This window comes from Microcebus murinus, chromosome 2 (genome assembly GCF_040939455.1).
Source record: "Microcebus murinus isolate Inina chromosome 2, M.murinus_Inina_mat1.0, whole genome shotgun sequence".
NCBI classification, from domain to species: Eukaryota; Metazoa; Chordata; class Mammalia; order Primates; family Cheirogaleidae; genus Microcebus; species Microcebus murinus.
Genome location: NC_134105.1, coordinates 36,811,001 through 36,832,344, shown reverse-complemented (window position 1 = coordinate 36,832,344; position 21,344 = coordinate 36,811,001). Strand labels below are relative to the sequence as shown.

General features: G+C 38.9%; 1 protein-coding gene and 1 long non-coding RNA gene across 6 annotated transcripts in view; one reads left to right on the top strand and one right to left on the bottom strand.

Moving 5' to 3' along the window:
- The window catches only part of AGBL4 (AGBL carboxypeptidase 4), a 1,333,072-nt gene that overhangs the window by 982,516 nt on the left and 329,212 nt on the right, over positions 1-21,344 (top strand). For all 5 annotated transcript variants that reach the window (XM_012776132.2, XM_012776133.2, XM_075998177.1 and 2 more), the window contains one exon: positions 7,261-7,300. In XM_012776132.2, coding sequence (XP_012631586.1) covers positions 7,261-7,300 — 40 coding nt within the window. The remainder of the gene's footprint in view (positions 1-7,260; positions 7,301-21,344) is intronic.
- LOC142864844 (uncharacterized) overlaps positions 1-21,344 on the bottom strand; it is a 118,237-nt gene that overhangs the window by 34,834 nt on the left and 62,059 nt on the right. The window lies entirely within an intron of this gene.

Sequence of the window (21,344 nt, the reverse complement as noted above, 5' to 3'; positions counted from 1 at the left end):
TTTAATTTTAGCATTATCAATCCTGCAGCCAGTGAGGAGGCTAAACTGGAATGAGATTAGAAACAGTGGGTTTAAAGAGAGGCCAGTGCCACATGCAATATATTCCTTGGAGCAGGCTGCACTTGGGAATAGGGCAGGGAGAGGCCATGGGATTCCCCATGCCTAGAAAGGGACCACAGCTGGGGGAGGGAAGGAGCTGACAGGGAAGGGAGGGGTTACGGAAAGGGATGAGCCTGAACCCTGAAGCCAAATGTGTGCCTGTGCCCCTTTGCCTCCATTTCAGGAGGGTGTTGATCCCTGGGTCCTCTGCATGATGGCTGGCTGCTGGATTGACGAGAGTATCCACAGGGATTGCTGGTGCTCTTCTTTAAATCATCTCCAGCCTATGCTGTGAAAGACTGACTTTTCCCCAAATAGCTATCTTGCATGAAACACAGAAAGCAAAACAGAACACATAATCAGTGACTATTCTCTTCTACCACGCAGAACCCCACACATCAAACCAGCCACTGAGCTCCCAGAACACCATGTCCCTTCTCATTCTGGGAGGTAATTGCAATGCAGTCGTGACCAAAAGGAGAAGTCCATTTTTAACCATAGCCTCATAATTACCCATTCAGATGAAGAAGGCCAAATTCTCTGTGGCCCAATCTCTGGGTCCCCAAGACAGAAACAGAAAGGGTTTTGAGGAAAATTATGGGGGCAGTGCATGAATGTTGTGTGTGTGTGTGAGTCCATTGGAAAGGGAGGGGATCAGTGGATCCCATCTACTTGTCACATTGATAACAAGTCATCAGCAAATCTTTATTGAGCATCATCTATTGGTCAAGTGCTGGGCTAGTCCCTGAGAGGAGAGAAATAAAGAAGGCGTTAGCCCTTGCCTTTAGGGAGCTCACACAACCAGTGGAGAGGATGGTGGAGTAAGCAGTTCATGGAAATATAATGTAATGGTGCTCTGACAGGGCGCCAAGGATAAGATCCAGCCCAGCCTTGGCAGGGTAAGAAAGGCTTTACAGAAGAGGGGGCATATGTGTGAAGAGCCAAATAACGAGAAGGAATTAGCTATGCAATTTAAATTAGGTATAGCAATGTTATTCTGCATAGAGGACCAACATGTGCAAAGGCCTAGAGATGAATGAATGCACACCAAATTTGGGAACCAGAAGTGGTTCATTATGGCTGGAGCTCAGAGTATGAGAGGACAAGAAACAGAAAGCAGGAGTCAGATTATGGATGTCCTCCAAGAGCCACTAAAGGGTTAGACCTTATCCTATATGCAGCAGTCCCCAAACTTTTTGGCACCAGGGACTTATTCCATAGAAGACAATTTTTCAATGGACAGGTGGGAGGATGTTATGAGGGGGGTGGAGCTCAGGCGGTGATGTGAGCAGTGGGGAGCTGCTGTAAATACAGATGAAGATTCACTTGCTTGCCTGCAGCTCACCTCCTGCTGTGTGGCCCCGTTCCTAACAGGCCACGGGCCACTACTGGTCCGCAGTCTGGTGTTTGGGGACTGCAGCTATAGGAACCCTGGTAAGTTTTAAGATGTGCATTCTAGAAAGCTCACTTCAGCTACAATGTGGAAGATGCACTGGAGGAGTCAATACTAGAAGCTGGGAGACCAGTTAAGAGGCTGTTGTAAAAGGCTGGATGCCAGATAGTGAGAAGCCCAAAGGCTCAGCCTGAGGCAGCACAGAGCTGGAGCCAACACTCAGAGCTCCTAGTTCTCAACCACTGCGTTCCCCACTCTGCCTGTTGCCCTCTGTTTAGAGCGATTCTTCCATTTTCTCCTAGTCTCTCCTTCATATTAGGCCTCTGGGGAGGTTGGTGTACACCTTTTTCACAGATGAGTACCTAATTGCCAGCTGGCTTAAGTAACGTGCTTTGCATAACACAGCTCAGAGGTTATAGAATCAGAATTCACACTTTTGTCTATCTGATTTTGAGTCCAGTTCTCTTTCTTCAAAGTACTTTCTGAAACTGTGTCAAGAGGCTTCAGATATGAAAAAGAAAACATCTTCCAAGTTGAATATTGCCTGTAAGAGTCCCCAGATTCAGAAACCTTTAGCTATATCAGTAGCCTGCATTAGCTGAGCTTTTCAAACTACCTCCTTGTGACAAAATAACCAAGTGGCATCCTATTGATGTCTTGTCAATTAATGCTACTTTCCCTGAAAAGACAAGGATTAGAAACAAAATCACAGTAGTAAGATCAAACATATTAATTATGACCATAAATATGTGTGATTTACACACTTCTACTTCAAAACAAAGATTCAGCCTGAGACAAAAAATAGTAACATAATGTTGTACAAGATTAAAAGGTAATTTCATTTACTATATATAAATACAATCTCATTAAATATGCACACATAGTGAGAAAGATAAGAAAATACACCAAAATGTTAACTATGGTTCTCTTTTAGTGATAGGATTTCACTAATTTTTACTTTCACTCTGAATTTTCTGGAAATTTTGAAAGTGACAGAAATAAGCATGTGTTATTTTCATAACTACAAATTTTTAAAGATATGTTCTTTAACTTAAGACAAGCATAGTTTTCATTGAGATTATCTAAACCCACAATAGGTCCAAAATTCCTGGATAAGATATTTAATTAGCCCAGCTTTTAGCACTTCCAGCGTTGGGGCAGTCCACTGTCACCAGAGGTGGGGTGACATTGTACTAACAAGACAGCATCCACTGGATACATGGGGGAAGAGTGGATAACTCCTGGAGCAAGGATGCTGGTAGACAATTCCTTGTACATCCACTATGGATGCTCAGGCAATTCCTTAGTGACCAATTCAGAGATTACTCCTTTGACCTTAGAACTCTCACCTTCCATCGTATTTATGGGGTCATACTCAGTATTCACCATGTGGTGTTTATGCACAGAGATGGGTTTCTTCTGAATGTCCACAGGGCACCATGTTTACCAGGGAAGGCTGGATGCAGGATTCACACATAGCCAGGTGTCTACATACCAACTCCTGATTGACCCTAACACTGGCATACCCACACTTCCTCAGGAGTCCATGAAATACCACAAAGGCACACTTGGACACATTCCCCTCCATCTAGATGTGGAATTCCTTTGCCTAAGAAGAATGTCCTCTCCCATACCTTAAACACACACACACACAACCACTACTACTTAGACAGTAGCTGTTGGTCAGCTAGTGGTTCAATAGCCATCAGGCCCTGTCTGCCCATTAAACCTGCCACCTACCTTGCTATCTTCATTTCTTCTACCTAATATTATATATCCTACCATCCAGGCAGTTAATGTATCATCTCCATATAAAAGGCTCTTGTCCCTCTTAGGTGGTAACTGATTATAATAATTTGGTAATTCTTTATTTCCAACATGGTCCATCTGTATATAACTGATTGTACATTGTTGGTCAAATTTCACAAACCATATTTGTGGAATTTTAAAAACTCTATTTTTAAAATTCCACATCCATTGGTAATCTCAAATGATTATGCTAGGCAGACTAGTAATAAAAAATTTTCACTTTCATTTCATTCCTTTTATTTTTGAAGGACTTTGAGGGAATTATTTGAATACTCCAGTTTCTTAGCTAAAAATTGTTGCCGCGTCATTCTGGAACATACATTTTTGTTTTCATTTGCATATAGAACATGAAGATTTTGCAATCCTAAGAGCTACAGGTAAAAACAATAGCCTCCACTTATCTGTTTGTGCCACTAGGTGGTGCACATATATGTCAATGAACTGTAGGTTACATGGGCTTGTCACTAGGTTAGATTTAATTTATCATCACAGAAATGGTACAGACAGTAGGAGATGTAGGATTCCAGGACAGACAGCAATCCTGTGGGCAGGAGTAAAGGAAGGAAGCTCTCCCAAGATGAGGTGAATAGACAGTATTGCTGGCTGTAGATATGATGGGAGCAAAAACATAAAGGCAAGAAACCCCACAGATGTAGCAGAGAAAAAGTCTTGGAAAAGAAGGAACTCGCTTAATTTCCATGCTGATTAATTCCTAATTAACAGGGTTGTTGCAAAGGGAATAATAGAATAGTTGAACCATTTGAACTAGATGATATTAAACATTCTTCCAGGCCTTTGTTCTGAGCACTGGCAGCCCAGAGATGAAATGACATAATCCTATCATTGAGTAAGAGCCTAGTGAGAGAGACAGACAAGGAAACAGACGATGAGGACAGAGCATGATAGAAAAGGTAGATTTTACAAGATGCATTGGAAGAACAAAGTGTGAAATAGTCTGCTCTGAGGAAGGGAGAGAAGGGGTTAGTTTTGAGAATTGATGTTCAGAGAAGGCTCCATAGAGGTCTTGAGAAGTGAGGAGAGATATCCAGGAAGATTACAAGAGGGTAGACAGAGTGGATAGATAAGCAAAGACATGAAGGTTTGAAAAGATAATGTGGATTTGGGGATTAGTTCAGTTGAGTTTAGCAAACACTTACTGAGGGCTACTCTGTGCTATGGACTAATTTTACTAAGATAAATAATAGATGTTCTTCTAAACCCTTAAGATGCTTCTCCTCCAGTGAGAAAATCTCACACATGTACAGAAAATTGTCATGTGAGAGGATAGCTTAAAATGTGGTCCCTTTTAGATTCTGACTCTGACCTTCAAGCCCCCAGTGTCCTGGCTTCAGGGGTTCTCAGGGAACTCTACGCCAGAAGAGGGAGCCCGCAGGCACAGTCCCTGGTGGCACTGGACTCAGTCACTGGTGGTATTTCAGTCTCATGTGCTCATTTTAGAGTTGTGAAGTTTGAAACCAGAGACATACAGTAATTTATACAGAGTAGCACAGAGAAGACAAAACACAAGCCCAGGCCTGTCTCACTCCCGTCTGTTTTTCTTCCCTTTTTTTCTATAGGACCCTGGGCATAAAAATCACCATTTAGCAATAGCTCCTAATTAGAAAATAGACACTTTCCAGATAAATAGACCACCTTCACCAGCTGTGATCATCACAAAGCCAAGCTTATGAAAAAGGACATAATGGAGTCTTCCCTCTTACATGAGGAAAGTGTCAAGCCACATAGGTTTGTCTGGCAAAGGCAGCTTGAGCCAGTTGTCCCACTGGCCTGGTTCTATGTTTGGGAAGGAATATGGTCTGGCTCCAGCATTCCTTCTACCCCACATGTGTGAGTGTGTGTTTCATTTCATCGTGAGGATATGTGCTCACTATGCAGATTAGTGACATCTTGGAGTTGCATTGTTTGCTCGAAAATGTCAACTGGAATGAGTTATGGGCTGGCAGAAAAACAAGTATGTGGGATTGAGAAGGCCCTGAAAGGGTACAGACTTGCTTTTAGGCCCATGAGAAGTCACTGAAGCGAGAGGTAGAAACATCTTAAGGAAGTTTCAACTGGGCCAGATGAAAGTTAAATGTAGGAGAAAGGTGACCTTGAGGACAAGGACATTTGAGACCAGGTCTTATGAGGAAAGGACAAAGGGATTTGGAATATTTAGCCTGGAGAGAAGAAGACACAGATCTTCTTCAGCTCTCCAAACTATTGTCATAGGCTAAGACAGCTAGAAACAATGATGACATCATCAAGAAGCAGATTTTCACCATCCTGAAAGTAGAGCTGTCTAAACAATAGCAAGTAGTGAGTTCCCTATCAAGAAAAGGGATGATAGAGAAGCAGTTCATATATCTGATGGGGACATTGCAGAGAGGGTTCCTGCCTGAATGACAGGTCAAATTCAGTGACCTCTGAGCTGTAGGTATTCATAATTCATGAAAAGGGAAGAGGCAGCTTATATATAAACCAGTGGTCAAATGTTCTATGATAATAGCAACATCAATACTAAATAGCTCTTTTTATGGACAACCTATTAATTATCAGGCATCATGCTAGATGATTTATTAATATATGCCTTGTCATATTTTGGACTTTAGAGCCAGGATTAGAACTGACTAAATTCTAATGCTGGCCCTACTATTTAATGAAGACGTCTTGGGCAGGCAATTTCTCCTCTCTGAATGAATTTCATGTCCTTCCCCTGTATAATACTTACCCTATAGGATTGCTAGGAGTATAAAAAGAAATGATACATCAAAGTATATAGTACTGTGCCTGGCCTATTATGGGTACTCAAAAAATGTTTCTTCCTTTCCCTTTCTACTTACGTAGAATTTCAGGAAGCCATTCTTGGAGAAAGGCAAGACAGAGGAAAATGTAGTAAAGTAAAATATGGCATAGTATAAACTGTATGAAACACCAGGTGATCAGAAGCTCCTGTAATTTGTGGCCTGGAGCAATGATTTTCAAAGTGGAGTTTGTTGGAACTGCTTTTATAAAAACAAAAATACAGATTTCCAGTTCTACTTAGGGAAAATCAAATGTAGGAAAGAGAAAGAGGTCATCAGGAAGACTGGGACTTAGGGAATCCTGAACTTGAGTCTTTAAGAGAGCTGCTCACTGCCACTCCTCTATTACCTCCTATACCCACTTCTCTACACTCAGGTTCCCATGACACCCAATCCAGGACAGAGCTTCCCAGTAAGTGCGCTGTGATAGGGAACAGGTTTTCTGAGATATTGATTACCTCAGTCTTTGGGGTAGCCAATTCTAGTTAACCTCCAAACACAAGCAGCCTCATTCACATAGCCTGTGTACTAGACAAATATTATTTTGTATGAATGTTATATAGTACAAAAGGATAAGGATTCAGTTAGAGAAGGAATGATTTGATCATCAGTAATTGAAACTGTTATAGCATTGCTGAGCAGGTTCAAGAATTAAACTAGCCCAGAAATATCTTGATTAGAAAGGAGTATCTATAGTGTGACAATAATATAGGCACCTAAGGCAAAGAGGGTTTTCAGTGTATCAGACACTCAACTGGAGCAACCAGTGTGAGCAAAGGGAAATCTAAGGCCCTCTGGTGCAGAGGAATGAGCCTGTGACTGGGAGACTGGAAAGTGACATTCTCTGTGGCCCTAAGTAAGCCACATTCCTTTTGGGGTCTCATTTTCCCTAAGTATGGTATAAATTTGACTGGAAGACCTCTAAGGCCCTCTCGGCTCTAATCATCTATGCTTCCAAAGACAAACAAAAAGCCCTTCCAGTTCCCTTTGTCTCTAGGGTACAAGGCCTCTCTGCAGAATTACGAGTGAGCACCACATTCCATGTAATTTACCCTGCAGTGAATCCGAACATCCGGTTTGCATGTCCACCCTGACCTGCTAAGCACAAGTTTGGCTCTGGCTCAAATCAATGTTCTCACAATGTGTTTTCTTTTACAGCAACAGCGGCAGCTTGACCTCCTGACAATAACCAGTCCTGGTGAGTAGGTGCGGCTGGCCATTCAGCTTTGGCTTTTCCTTATTTTCCTGAATGATGCCTTGTTGCCTTTCCAAATGCAATTCCTGCGCTCCTCTTTTGACTCCCTGAATGAAGAGCAGAACTCTTGCTCCATGAGCCATGAATGACCCTTCTTCCCCTCTACCCTCTGCCCCACAGACAGATTCTTTGCTCCTTCCCAACTCTATGCAGCCTACTCTTGACTCTGCCAAGGGCAGGGCTGATAATCTGGATGTCGGTCCATACTCTAGGGCCAAGTTCACTCATTGGACTCAAGTGTCAAGGAAGTGTCATAAACTCCTGAGAAATAAGTTTTTAAACCATGGGGAATGGGGAAGCTACCTGGAAGGTACCAGGGAATGAAGGGATGGCTTATGAGGAAGAGTCAGTCTAGGAAAGTGACCAGGTTTGGTTGGCTGTGCTGAGGGTCAAGATGACTTTTGTCTCTCACCTTTAGGAGAAGGTCAAGTCCCTCAAACAAAGCTGTGACCATGGGATTAAAAGGTCTTTTCTTTCCCCCAGGCCTGACATCTAGCCCAGTGAGAAACCGAGCAGTATGGTTTTGTCAGAGAGTTATTTTACTTTGGTTTGGGAACTTAAGGCAAAATTGGACAAGAGATACCATTCTGTCTTAGAACCAAGGGGATGATGATACCAGCAGGGTTAGTGAGCATTTGAAAGTGAATGTGGTACTTATTTTCATTCATGGGCAATATTCAAAATATTTTACCAGCCTTGGTGACTGCCTGCTGTTCTAGACATTAACACTTTGATCACTGGACTGTGTGGAGTTGAGGTCCTGGAGGAGGGAATACTGTGGCTGAGTGGTCATATGGCAGAGTTAGGGCACTCAGGGAATGACTAATTACCAATAAATATGGAGCTATTTCAATATGTGAGTAACCAATATGGCTGAACTATGTCAGCCCTGCCTTCTACCAAACCACACTGTATCCAGGGACCACTTGGCTCACTTTCAAAGAGATTGAGATATTGCCCTCTGCAGGCACTGTCCTAGCACAAAGGCTGATTACCTGGTCTATATAACTGGGGTATAGAATGGTGACTGCAAATGTAGTAAGGTGGATCCACCCAGTTCAGGTAACCTTACTGTATTTCTGTCTCATAGAGCTCTTTGAACTTGAGAATTTAGAAGAACAAAGATGGAATTAGTTTGAAAAATGTTTAATCTATGTCATAGAATGAGCTAGGTTTAATATTTACATATGATTAACGTATATGGAAATTCCAAATCATGGACTGATATAACTAGAGTTGCTCACTCCCATTTCATCCCTTTTCTTGATAGGGAACTCACCACTTCTTATTGATTAGACAGCTCTATTTTGAGCAGGGTTAAAAATCTGCTTCTTGATGACATCATCACTATTTCTAAATGCCTCACCCCATAACAATAGTTTGGAGATCTGCAAAAGGTCTGTGTCTTCTCTCCAGGCTAAATATTCCCAGTTCCTTTGTCCTTTCCTCATAAGACCTGGTCTCAAATCTCCTTGTCCTTGTATACAGCTTATAAATTTTATGTTCTCTTCTTTATTGTATCTCAAGTCTTTTCTATGTTACCTTACTAAAGTATATCCTTCAATAGATATTTTAGTGAGAGTCCATGGATAACCATCTTAATTGGTATATGTCTTTGTTTTGACTTCTTTCTGGAATGATAATTTGGCTGGGTATAAATTCTAGTTTGAGGAGGACATTCCTCATTACACTTTGTGGATTTTTTTCATTATTTTCTGGCATCCATAGTTACTGATGAGAAGTCTGCCATTATATAGTCATTTTAAGGAACTTATTTTTCATTGTGTAGATTTCAATTTTTTTAATCTTAATGTTTTACCTTTTCACTTTGCTGTGTCTAGGTGTGAATTTATTTTTATTCATCCTGCTTGGTACTCTGAGTATACTTTCCACATAAAAATCTATATATTTCTTTAATTCTAGGAAATTAGTAGCAAATTATCTGTTCAAATATTGCTTTTATCCCCATTACTTTGATTCTCTTCTTCAAGAATTCCTATTAGACAAATATGGATTCTATCAGTGGGCCTCCATAGTTTTTAACTGATTTTTCATAATTTTTATCATTTTGTCTCACTGCACTGAATCTGATTTCTCACAAGTAACTTGCATTCATAAATTCATTTTTTGACCATGTCTAGTCTAGATTTTTTCTTTTTCAATATTTCAATGACTATATGTTTTTCATTTCCAAGATTTCTAATTTTGTTCATATCCACCTGTTCTTGTTTTATTTCTGCCTATTCTGTTTCATAATTTCTTGTTCAGTTTTAATGTCTTCATTTATTTCTTTGAACATCCTCAATATGCTTATTTTAAAATCTTTATTCCATAAAATAAGTTTCATCTGGAGGGAATTCAAGTTCCAATTGTTGATTTTGTTTAGTATCATTTTTAGCATTTGATTTCTTCATGTTTTGAAATTTTAATTTGTAGGATCATTTTGAGAAGAAAGTTTTCTGGTATTCTCTCTCTCCACCCCATACCCAAACTCCCACTGTGTTCACATCACCCTATATGATGGTTTTTGCAGTTACTTCTACCTACATCTTCAGTATAGGACCTGGGGAATATAGAGTATATTGCAGATCTAATGACAAAAAAGTTAGCAGGATGGCTTGACATTGCTTCTGTTTTCTGAATATATATTCCTCACCTTTAATGCATAGGATCTATCTCCCAAAAGTTATGCAGCAACCCTTTCTTAAGGCTTCTTTCATGACAGGAGACACCCTCCATCAAGGTCCTTGGTCTAAGCAGAAGCTGTCTCTGATCCCCATTTCCTATAGAGCACTTTTAGTCTCCCTTATCCCACAAGGACAACTGTAAACTGCTACTGCCTGCTTCTACATCCAAATCTCAACAAGCCAGTAATAACTGTTTTCATTTCTGTACATTTCAGCTTCATGGAGATACTATCTTTCACAATGGATCCTAAATATATATTTTCATTTATTTTTTATACATTAGCCAATATTACTATTTGGTGGGAATAAAGGGGCTTATTGAAACATGAACTTATACAGTCATTTGACCTAGAAATTCAACTATAGTTTCTTTCTAACTTTTTAGAAAATTTATTTCCTACAACCTCTTCAATAGAAGGGAGGCAGTATGAGGAAGTGCTATATTCTTTTCCTGTCCAAGTAAAATCCTTACCACCAGACTGAGAAGAGAGACCTACTTTTTGCACATGTATACACAACTATAGATGTATTTTTAAAAATGAAATTAGAATGATATTATATAAGCTCTTTTTATTTGAATACAGCATGAACATCTTCTAAATTATTAAATATTCTCTGAGGGAATTTTATATAGCTGAAAAGCATTTATATATTTTTAATTCCCCCTATTGTTATATATTATTATTATTATATCCAATTATTTAATTATAAATAACACCACAATGAGCATTCTTGTATAAAGACTTTTGTGTACATCTCTAATTCTTTTGGAAAAATTCCTAGGATGAGAATTACTGACAAGAGATAAACGTTATTCACTAGTCATGACACTGAAGTAACAATGACATCTAAATTACAGAGGCTTAAAAAGCAAAGGCTTATTTTTCACCTTTGGTACTTGTTCTACATGGATTGCAGTCAGCTGTGCTCTACATCTTCTGTACCTTGGCACCCAGGCTGACCAAGAATCCTCTGTTTGAAACATTGCTGGATGTCTTAGTTTGAGTTTCCAAAGAAGCAGACCTTTAGATACATTGGAGGTGATCCCAGAGACACTGATAGGGCAGTAAGAGAAATGAGACAAGAAAAGCAAGAAAGCCCAGGAAGATTCATTGTCATGCAAGCCACCACCAAGGGTAACAGGGACTCAATCCCACTGGAGAACCCTGTGAGTCAGGTTGGAAAATAGGCCACAGAGTTATCCCTCTGAGGGACATAGGAACAGGAGTGATTGGGGGTGTTAATTCCCTGATACTTCTGTTCTGCTCAATGTATCCACATAGCAGCTTCCAAACTTTTAGGATGGATTTGCAAGTGTCAGCAATTGGAAATTTTTCAACAAGTGCAGAAAAAATAAGTGCTGGGAGAATGTATAAAATTGTGAGGAGGCACTGACAACACTTTCCATGTTGTTTATCATGGCAAAGGGAAAAGGGAAAGATCGTGAGCCATGTATCTGGCCTAAAAATCTCTTAAAAGGGGTCACTTCTTCCCAAATTTCCTTGATCAAAGCAAGTCATATTACCCCTCCTAAATTCAAAACAGTGGAGATGTGCAATATTCCCGCAGAGAAGGTCACTGCAGTGAGGACAACTAGAATATTGGCAATGACTAACACACTTTATCACACTTCTAGAAAGATTTTTATATTCCCACCACCTAGTTAAACATGCTGGTCATAACTTTTTTTTAAATAACAGCTTTATTGAGATATAATTCACATGCCATAAAACTCCCCCATTAAAGTGTATAATTTAGTGTTTTTTAGTATATTCACATAATTGTGCAACCATCATGACCATCTAGTTCTAGAACATTACTGTCACTCCAAATAGACACTCCATACTGATTAGCAGTCCAGTTTCTCCTTTCTCTCAGCCCCTGGCAACCACTAATCTACTTTCTGTCTCTATGGATTTGCCTATTCTGGACATTTTATGTAAATGGAATCATATTGTATATATGGCCTTTCATAACTGGCTTTTTCACTTAGCATAATGTTTTCAAGGTTCACACATCTTGTAGCATATGTCAGTACTTCATTCCTTTTTATTCCAGAAAAATATGTCATTGTATGGATATACCACAATTTATTTATCCATGGATATCTGTTATCTGTTAATGGAAATTTGGGTTATTTCCATTTTGGATTATTGTGAATAATCTGCTATAAACATTTGTATACAAGTTTTTTATGTAGACATATGTTTTCATTTCTTTTGGGTATTTAAATCTAGGAATGAAACTACTACTAACATAGTAAACTTGAGGGTAAATATTTTGAGAAATTGCCAAAGTGTTTTAAAAATTAGTTGTACAATTTTATATTCCCATGAGCAACACAGAACAGTTCCAATTTCTCCACATCCTCTCTGACACTTGTTATCTTTTTGATTATAATCATCCTGGTGGGTATCTCATTGTGGTTTTGAATTATATTTCCCTAATGTTTAACATATTTTCATGTTGAACATATTTTCATGTGTTTATATGGGCCATTTGTATATCTTCTATGGAGAAATATCTATTCAAATGATTTTCTCTTAGCATTTTTATTAGATATTTATCTTTTTATTATTGAATTATAAGAGTTTATACATATATATTTTTTTCTGTATACAATTTTGTCAGATTTATGGTTTACAAACATTTTCTCACTTTCTGTGAATTGTCATTTCACTTCTTTGATGTCCTTTAAAGCAAAAATTTTTAATTTTAATTGAGTTCAATTTATCCATTTTTCCTTTTGTTGCTTGTACTTTTTGTATCATATCTAAGAAATCATTGCCTAACTCAAAAGTCACAAAGATATACTCGTATGTTTTCTTCAAAGACTTTTATAGCTTTAGCTGTTACATTTAGGTGTTTGATCCATTTTGAGTTAATGCTTTTATATCATGTGAAGTAGGAGTCCAACTTCACTCTTTTGCATGTGGCTATTCAGTTTTCCCAGCACCATTTGTTGAAAAGATGATTCTTTCCCCATTGAATTATCTTGGCACCCTTGTCACATGGTCTTGGCTCTTGATGCTGTAAAGTAAAAGCACAGCATTTAGGAAGTGTCTACTCAGAGCTAGAGTTATGTTAGGCCCTTTGGATATATTTTTCACATAATTCTCCCAGCTATACCATAAGACAGGTATCATCTTTCTTGTTTTGCAGATGAGCAAGCCAAGCTGCTATGAAATTAGTTGATTTTCTCACATAAACACAATTAATAAATGATAGTCAAGATTCAAATCTGGATCTGATTCTAAATCCTTTGCCTTTTCTACTGCTACATAAAAATGTCACTTCATTTGTGATATTAGCACTTGGAGCCTTCTTCCTCAGACAGAATTCAAGCTGACCCACTTTGCTGGGGATAAGGAAAGCCTAGACTGCCAAGGACATCATAGTACTGGCGCTTTCCCACTAACTAGGCCACATTCTGAAGAGATAATTGATTTCCTAAGACATCATAGAATCCTCCAGAAAAAAATCACAGCTAGATTTGTTCCTTAGTGCAAATATTCAAAAAGTTCTTTATCCTCTTTAACCTTGTTAAAATAATTCCTATGTTAAATGATGATTGATTGATTGATCCTGCTGGCCAGTACATGACAACTTTGGGCTTTGTCTCCAATTAAAGTCCCCTGTCATGTAAACCCAAGCCCCTCTAGAGACTAAAGGAACAAGAGAGGCAAAACTAGACATTGTCACCTGCCTCATGGCCATTTTCAGAACCAACATGAGACCTGTGGAGCCAATCTAATAGCACAGTGGATAAGCACAGAGAAGATGTTTCAAAATAATTCATATACAACATTAAAACAACTTTAAAGACATCTTTAGAGAAAAAAAATAAATTACTCCTAATCCTACAATCTTAGCATAATACAAAACCTAATTCTATTTATACATTTTTCCTTTTAGTTCTTGTCTATATGCAAAACCATATTTACATAATTGCAATCACAGTAAATTTTTATATACATATTTTTTCACTTAACGTTATTTCATAAACAATCTCCATGTTGCTATGTAGTTTACATACTTACCATCTTTTTATAATCACTGTCTCTATTAAAAAATTGCATATGCCCATGGTGAAAATTTTGAGAAACACAGAGAAGTTATAAAGTTAAAAATATCAGTTATCTCCCATAGGCAATAACTATTTAATATTTTAATACATTTACTTCTTTGCTTTTTTCCTATGCATGTATAATTTTGTTTTACATAGCTGAGATCATATAGAATATAAAATTTCATACCAATTTTTCACTTAATATTACAACAGAAATATCTTCCCATGCCAATAATGTTGGATATTTAATTTGATTCTAGTTTCTCAACCTTATAAATAATTTCTTAATGTTGTGCTTATGTTTTTTCTACATTTTAGGTTATTGTCCTAAAATAGATTTCTATGGGTAGAATTACTAGATCCATGAGCATTTTATGAACATTATAAAGGCACACTTAGTTTTAAAGGCTCTAGTATCTTCCATCTTTTATATGTGGCCTGATTTACAAAAAATAAAAAGAAGTCCTATTGTGCATTGTGTTATTTTCAGATGTTTTAGTCTTATAAACCATAAATATATTTGTGAAAAAAGCTTTCTGTTTCTTTTACATAAGTTTTTTATGCTGGATATTTTAGAAATTAAAGTTTTGGGTCAAATAGCATTACTATCTTTAAGGAATTATTGAGCCTATTGCCAACTCATTTTCCAGAAAGGTTTGATCAATTTATACTCCCACCTCTGACCCCCAAATCCTCTCTCTCATGTCACATTGGATGTTACTCGAAAAATGTGTTCAATCTGAATAAACAAACTCCAGAATTTGAGGAATATACGAAGGCAGGGAGAAATATGTTTGTTCTTATGATCTCTGAGAGATAAACTTCGAGTATGTTCCTAGGACATTTATCCTGGGAAATCTATGTGGAATGCCATATTCCAGAGCTCAGGTGAGGGAGTTGATAGGAAGGGGTCAGGGGTCCCATTTTGGAACGTTCAGTGGGTGGGCTTAGTTATGGGAAGGTGTGGCACCCAAAAGCACCATAGCTGATCATCATGAGGGAGGTCAGATCAGGAAGGGGCTGGTTAAGACTTTGACCATTAGGCTGAATGCAGGCCCCAGGCCTGGAAGAACTGGAATTCAAGTCATAAATGCTAAAATTAAGGCACAGAGACTATAAAAGTAGGATTCTTCAATCCTAACCTAAATTAGCTTAAGCAAAAATAGGCAATTCATTGGTTCATGTAAATGAATAACCCAGAAATAAATATGACATTTTGCACATCTTGATATAAGGCTCAAAGGACCCAGTCTGTTTTTCTCCTTTTCTTAACTCAGCTTGTTCAGTGTTGACTTCGTTCCCAGGCCACATGTGGTCTAACAATGGCTGTAGCAGCTGCATATTTTACATTCTCCAAAATTCTAGTCCAGTAGGAAAAAACAAGAGACTTACCCAGAAGTCCCAGCAGAATTTGTATGGCTTCTCATTCTGTGACTGACTCATTATGAATCCATCTTTGACCAAGTATATGTGTTTGGGGAAATCCACTGTGCTGACTGGTTGGGAGTTGGGTCATGAACACCATCCCCAAAATTAAGGGATAAATTGGGGCCTGGTATTACTTGGAAATGACCTAAGATCATATGAAATTTTGCAATGACTATCTCTGTGACCACACTAAGCCAACTATGTGAATTATAAGGTCTGTGAGCAGAACAAACATGAATCTGTTCTGTTTTACCCCTTCTATCCAAATGACTAGGCCCAGCAAGGGCTTCACAGCCAGAATCTCTGGACAGTGACAGTACTCATCATCGAGTAGATGAAATATCTTGGACATTTCCTGCTTGAAATATCAGAACCACAACAGTGGCCAAGGATCTTGAGAGCAGGCAGCAGGCCCTGGGGATAGAAGGCCACAGAGACAAGGATCTATGCTTAACAGATACAGAGCAGGTTGCCAACCTTGGCAGGGAATCAACAGAGTGTATTAATAGTTTGAAACAGCTAGATGTGGGTTCCAGTCTTGGTTCTGCCACTTCTGACTGCATGTCCTTATGAAAGTCATTTAACTGCTTTGGGGATTTCCATCAAATATGGACAGTGACACCTATTTAATAGGGATGAAATAAAGATTAAGAGAGGTAATTATGACAATAACCCCCCAGCATATTATTAATATTATTAATATCATGAAAATGTCATGGACATTAGAGGCCAGAACAGAAGCTCTGTTGATAACACTAGGCCTTCTTCAAAATGGGAATTGAGAAGACTGTGAGAGGTCATCTGGCCTTACCTGGGAGGACACTGGTTCTCATTGGTTCAGAGACTAGAGGTCTAAACCCACAGGCTGACAGTCTACAGCAGCATGAGCCTATCTCTGCACTTGACGGGTACCAGGGCATATCTCTGGAGGTCAGGGTGGTATGCTCTGGCCGGAAGCAATGCAATTATAGTCAACCCAGCCCAGCCATGAGGTACCTCATGAGAATTTAAAGCATAAAGGAGAAAACTATCAATTTTGTAAGTGTAATTGATTTGTAGTACGTATGTTATGTGTTTGAATCTGACATCTTTTACTTGTGGTTTGCCTTCAGGAAAGCCTAACTTTTCAGTGCCTTACTTCCATTTTACCATTTATAAAAGAGCCAAATGATAACATACTTCCTGAGTTTTATTAACGTTGCATATGATATATTTAAAGTGGCTAGCATAGTCAAGTGCATGACCCACAGGTGGCTTTAAATAAAGTTGTTATTGTGATTGCATTACTACATTACAAATTACTCTAAACCTTAGCAGTTTCAAACAATAGATGTTTATTATCTCATATAATTTTTATAGGTCAGGAATCTGGTAGCAGCTTAGCTGGATAGTTTTGGCTTAGGGTCTCTCCTGAGGTTGCAGTTAAGATGTCAGCCAAGGCTGCAGTTATTTGAAGGGTTGAGTGGGACTGAAGTATCCTCTTTCAAGATGACTCACTCATATAGATGGCAAGTTGGTACTGACTTTTGGCAGTAGGCCTTAGTTCCTTGCCACATAGACTTCTCTACAGGGCTGCTTGAGTCACAACATGGCAGCTAACTTCCAAAAGAGAGCAAAGTAGAAGGAGAAATGTTTTTTATCATCTAGAATGAGAAGTTGTAGCCTATCATTTCTATAGTTTCCTATTTGTTACTTATGTCAGCCCTATTCACTGTGGGAAAGGACTATATAACGATATATACCAGGAAGTGAGAATCCTTCCTTGGAGGCTGGCTACCAAAGTTATAATGATGATGATGATGATGATGATTATCATTATTATTTCTTTGGTTCTTTCAGACACACTTACCTTTTCTCATTCCTCCAAGGATTCTCCTCTTACTCCCAAGATATATGGGTAATGACCTAGCTTTCTGAGATTGGCAGAGGTTTCAGAGAAAGGCATTGAGAGGAATCTAGCTACTATTTCTTCCATAAATAAATAGCTAAATTTGTCTGTCTACATCTTTCTATCCTAACATTAAAAACTATAAGGGCTTTTGCTTTGGTCCTGAAAGTGAGCAATATTTTTGATATACAGAACTAAGAAAAGTAAGGCTTTCTTATTTAGAAAAAGGTTGTGTGCCCCAATGTCTAGTTTCCAGTTTATATCATAGTCCTTTGCAGACTTGGCAAATGGATGTGGGCTGCTACTGAGTTGAGACAAGATGTGACCCAAGTACATGAACTTGAAATTCCTAGAGATTAAGGACCCAATGGCATGTCATAGAGGGTGGTGCACATTCTTCATGCTCTGGTCTAAACTTCATCTTGAGAGTGATGGAGATAGGCTAGAGGAATACGGGAGTTTGCTCTTAGCAAGATTTACTGACCTGCCCTTACCAGTGCTTATCCAGTACTATTGGGACAGAAAAGTTCCTATAAAAGTCTATGTAACCAAAAAGAAAGAAAAGACAAAGAAATTCTACAATGCAATGGAAACTTTGGGATCCACTAGACCAGGGTTCAAATCTCAGCTCTACCATTTACTCTTGATATGATTTTGGACAAAACACTTTAACCTTTCAGAGCTTCAAGTCTTTCATTTCTAAAATGTGACTAATAATGTTGACCTCAATAGGGTTATTGTGAGTATTAGATGGCATAAAGTATGTATATGGCACATACTAGAACCTTGGAAATGTTCTTGTTGTTATGGGAAGTCCTTCTCTGAGGATGGTCGCCACAGGTATCTATGATTTTTTTCTCAGTAACCTAGCCCAGCCTATAAGGTCATTCTCTGAAATGCTAATAGAATCTGTGTTTGGCACTTGCAGTGTAATTTCCTCCATCCAGATGATTTCTGACTTATTGTTTTATAAACCTGATACACTTCTTTTCAGAAACTGAAAAAAATGAGGAAGATCAGTCCAGCCCAGCTGAGATCCACTCATGGCTGGATGGCTGGATGTCTTTCAGAAGGTTTCCCCTTCTGGTAAAGATTATACATAAGACTAGCTTGCTAGAGTAGAGTTTTTAATTACACTGATGAAAAGAAAATTGGTGGTTTTCTGTTGTTTTTAGGGGAAATAAGACAGCTTGTTCCATATCAATGGCCATTAAATTAGTTTGTGAGGTGGGATCAATGCCAGCCTTAGATGGTGCATTGGGAAGCACCTCATCACTTCATACACTGTCTTAGAGGCCGGTATCCAATTACTAACCCCCTCCCATGCTCTGGCCCTTGCCCATGTTTTGTTCCCTAGGGTTAACCAACAGAGGTTGTCCCAGGAACATGCTCATATTGTTCCCACTAAGTTCTCTGCCATGATTCTCTCTCTACTTTTCTACTCCAAATCTCTTGGATTCTTTTTTCCTTTCTCCCCAAAGGTACCAAAAAGAGGCAGCCTAACTACCTTCTCTCCACTGGGTTTTTATTTATTGTTTTTGGGCTAGTTATTCCAGTGAAGCCCAGACAGGGTCTGCTGGAGGAGTGTTCTAACTACGGGTGGGGTCTGTGGTGCCAGAGGACAAATGTTAAACAGTGTTTTAAAAACAATCCACAGGGTGGCATAACAATAGCAGCAATAATGACCACCACTACAGCTGTGTTTGACATAGCACATCACAATGTACAAAGTGATTTTTGACCCAATACTTTGCTTAAACAACAAAATAACCACATGAAGTAGGCACCTACATTCCAATTTTTCCATTGAAGGGAAATGAAGCTCATAGAAATTACAAGATTTGCCTATGTTCACATAGTTCTAGGTATAAAAGTAAGAGCCTGAAAATAAGTTTTCTGACTCAACATCCAGTGGACTTCTCACTTTTCAGTTTCCTTGCTAGTCACAGATGCTGGTTTATCCAGAGGTTGCTGAGATATTAAAAGAAAAACTGAATGGGAAAAGAACCCATTTACTGCAGACATGAATATTGGGATGAGAAATAGTCATGGGGCCTGAGAAAAGGGTCTGGCTGCAGAAAATTAGGCAGAAAGATCACAGTAAAAGCAGGTGTCAGATTTGCCCACAGTGGGTAACAGGCTAATTTATTAACCCAACATTTCTTATATCTGCTTCCCCTACCCTTACCTGACCACAAAGCCAGAATGATTCTGGAATCTGGTAGGCTGCAAGGGGGAATAAGTGGCCTCCGTTGAGGGGATGAGCTGCTGCAATGATTGAGGCCTAAAACCAAGCACATCATCACTACCTGGTGAGCTTTAAAATCCAATGATAGATTCCCTGTAAAATCCTCCATTTGTTCTAAAATTATGGTCCCTGAATCATCTGTAACAAAATTATCTAGGACTTTTTTTATTGTTGTTGTTTCAGACAGATTGCTGGGAGAGTGTTCTAACTAAGGGTGGGGTCTGTAGTGCCAAAGAACAAATATCAAAAAGTGTTTTAAAGAAGTATATAGTGATTGGACCAGAAAAGAGAGTCCAGTATGATTGTCAGTCCAGTAGAAGCTCCAGGTGAATAGTGGGGACTCATGAAGGTGGGAGTAAGGAGTGGAAGGTAAGAACAAGCGAAGTAGCTAGACAGTGCTACTCAAAGTGTTATCCACAGACTAGTGCTAGTGTGTAAACTGTCCACAATAAGATAAATATAGAAATTGAATTTTGAATTCAATATAGAAAGCATTTAGAAACTTTAATAGCAATTTGACATTGCTGCAGCATTCACATTCATAACCAGTGGACTTTTTCAAAATACTATCTTGTGAGGGATTAGAATTAGAGAAGCACTGGTAAAACATCAGCCAACATATACATCCAGATTTTTATGCACTCTTACCACATACTTACACCACTGATTTGAGTTTGTTAAAAATGGCAAAGGCCAGTTTTTACCACAGGCCTCTGGCACATGGTAGAGGCTTAGAAATGAACTTGTTAAGAAGTCCATTTTCCTCTTAGCTATCAACCTGAGTAAATCCACGAATGATGACCGGTTCCACCAGCTTGAAGTCTGAAGTACTGCTCCCACCTTCTTCATTACTTTCCCTTCCACATCTGGCTGTTCTTGGCAGCTCAGCCTTTGCAGAAGCTGGGGTTCCCCTCCCGCCCACCTGGAGACTAAGTGGTGTTTGGTAAAGTTTAAACAACCCCATGCAGGGTGGATGAAAAGCATTTCCATTTCTTTTGAATAAGAAGAAGAAAGAAAAGAAGGCACTGCCACCTTTCCTCTACTTACTCATTAGGATTCTGGGTTACAGCGGTGTTGCCCGGCCACTCTAATTGGATCTGTGCACACACAGGCCTGTGCGGCTCCATTGAACGCTGACATTTCTAACTAACTGACCTTTTCAGGACCACTGGTACTCCCATAATGAGTGTGCAGCAGCATTGTGTAGACACAATACGGCAGACTTCACAGCGCCCAAAGAATGCAGGATTGAAAACTATTCAGAATTCCCAATCTCGAGTTAGCAAAATGAGAAAATTGGGTCCCAACATTCATCAGCATGTTATTTTGCAGGTATTGATTTCAATGCCCTTTCATTTCTTTCGGGGAAAAAAAATGTTGTATTATAGAGGTCTAAATTAACTTTTGTTCTGTTATTTTTCCCCTGTACCTATAAAAAGGTCAAATGCATTCATAAGGCTGAGATAGATTTGCTGGATATAAGCACTGAGATAGCAATCAACCTTCAAATAACCTTTAAGGAGACATCAGCTCTTCCATGAACAATAATTGATGTACTCATTAAGACCGTGAAATTCTTCAGGACTCACCTAAAGGATAGCAGTTATAGAGCCAGCAGCAAAAATATGTCGTTTAGAACAATGAGATAATGGCTCAGACATTGAAAT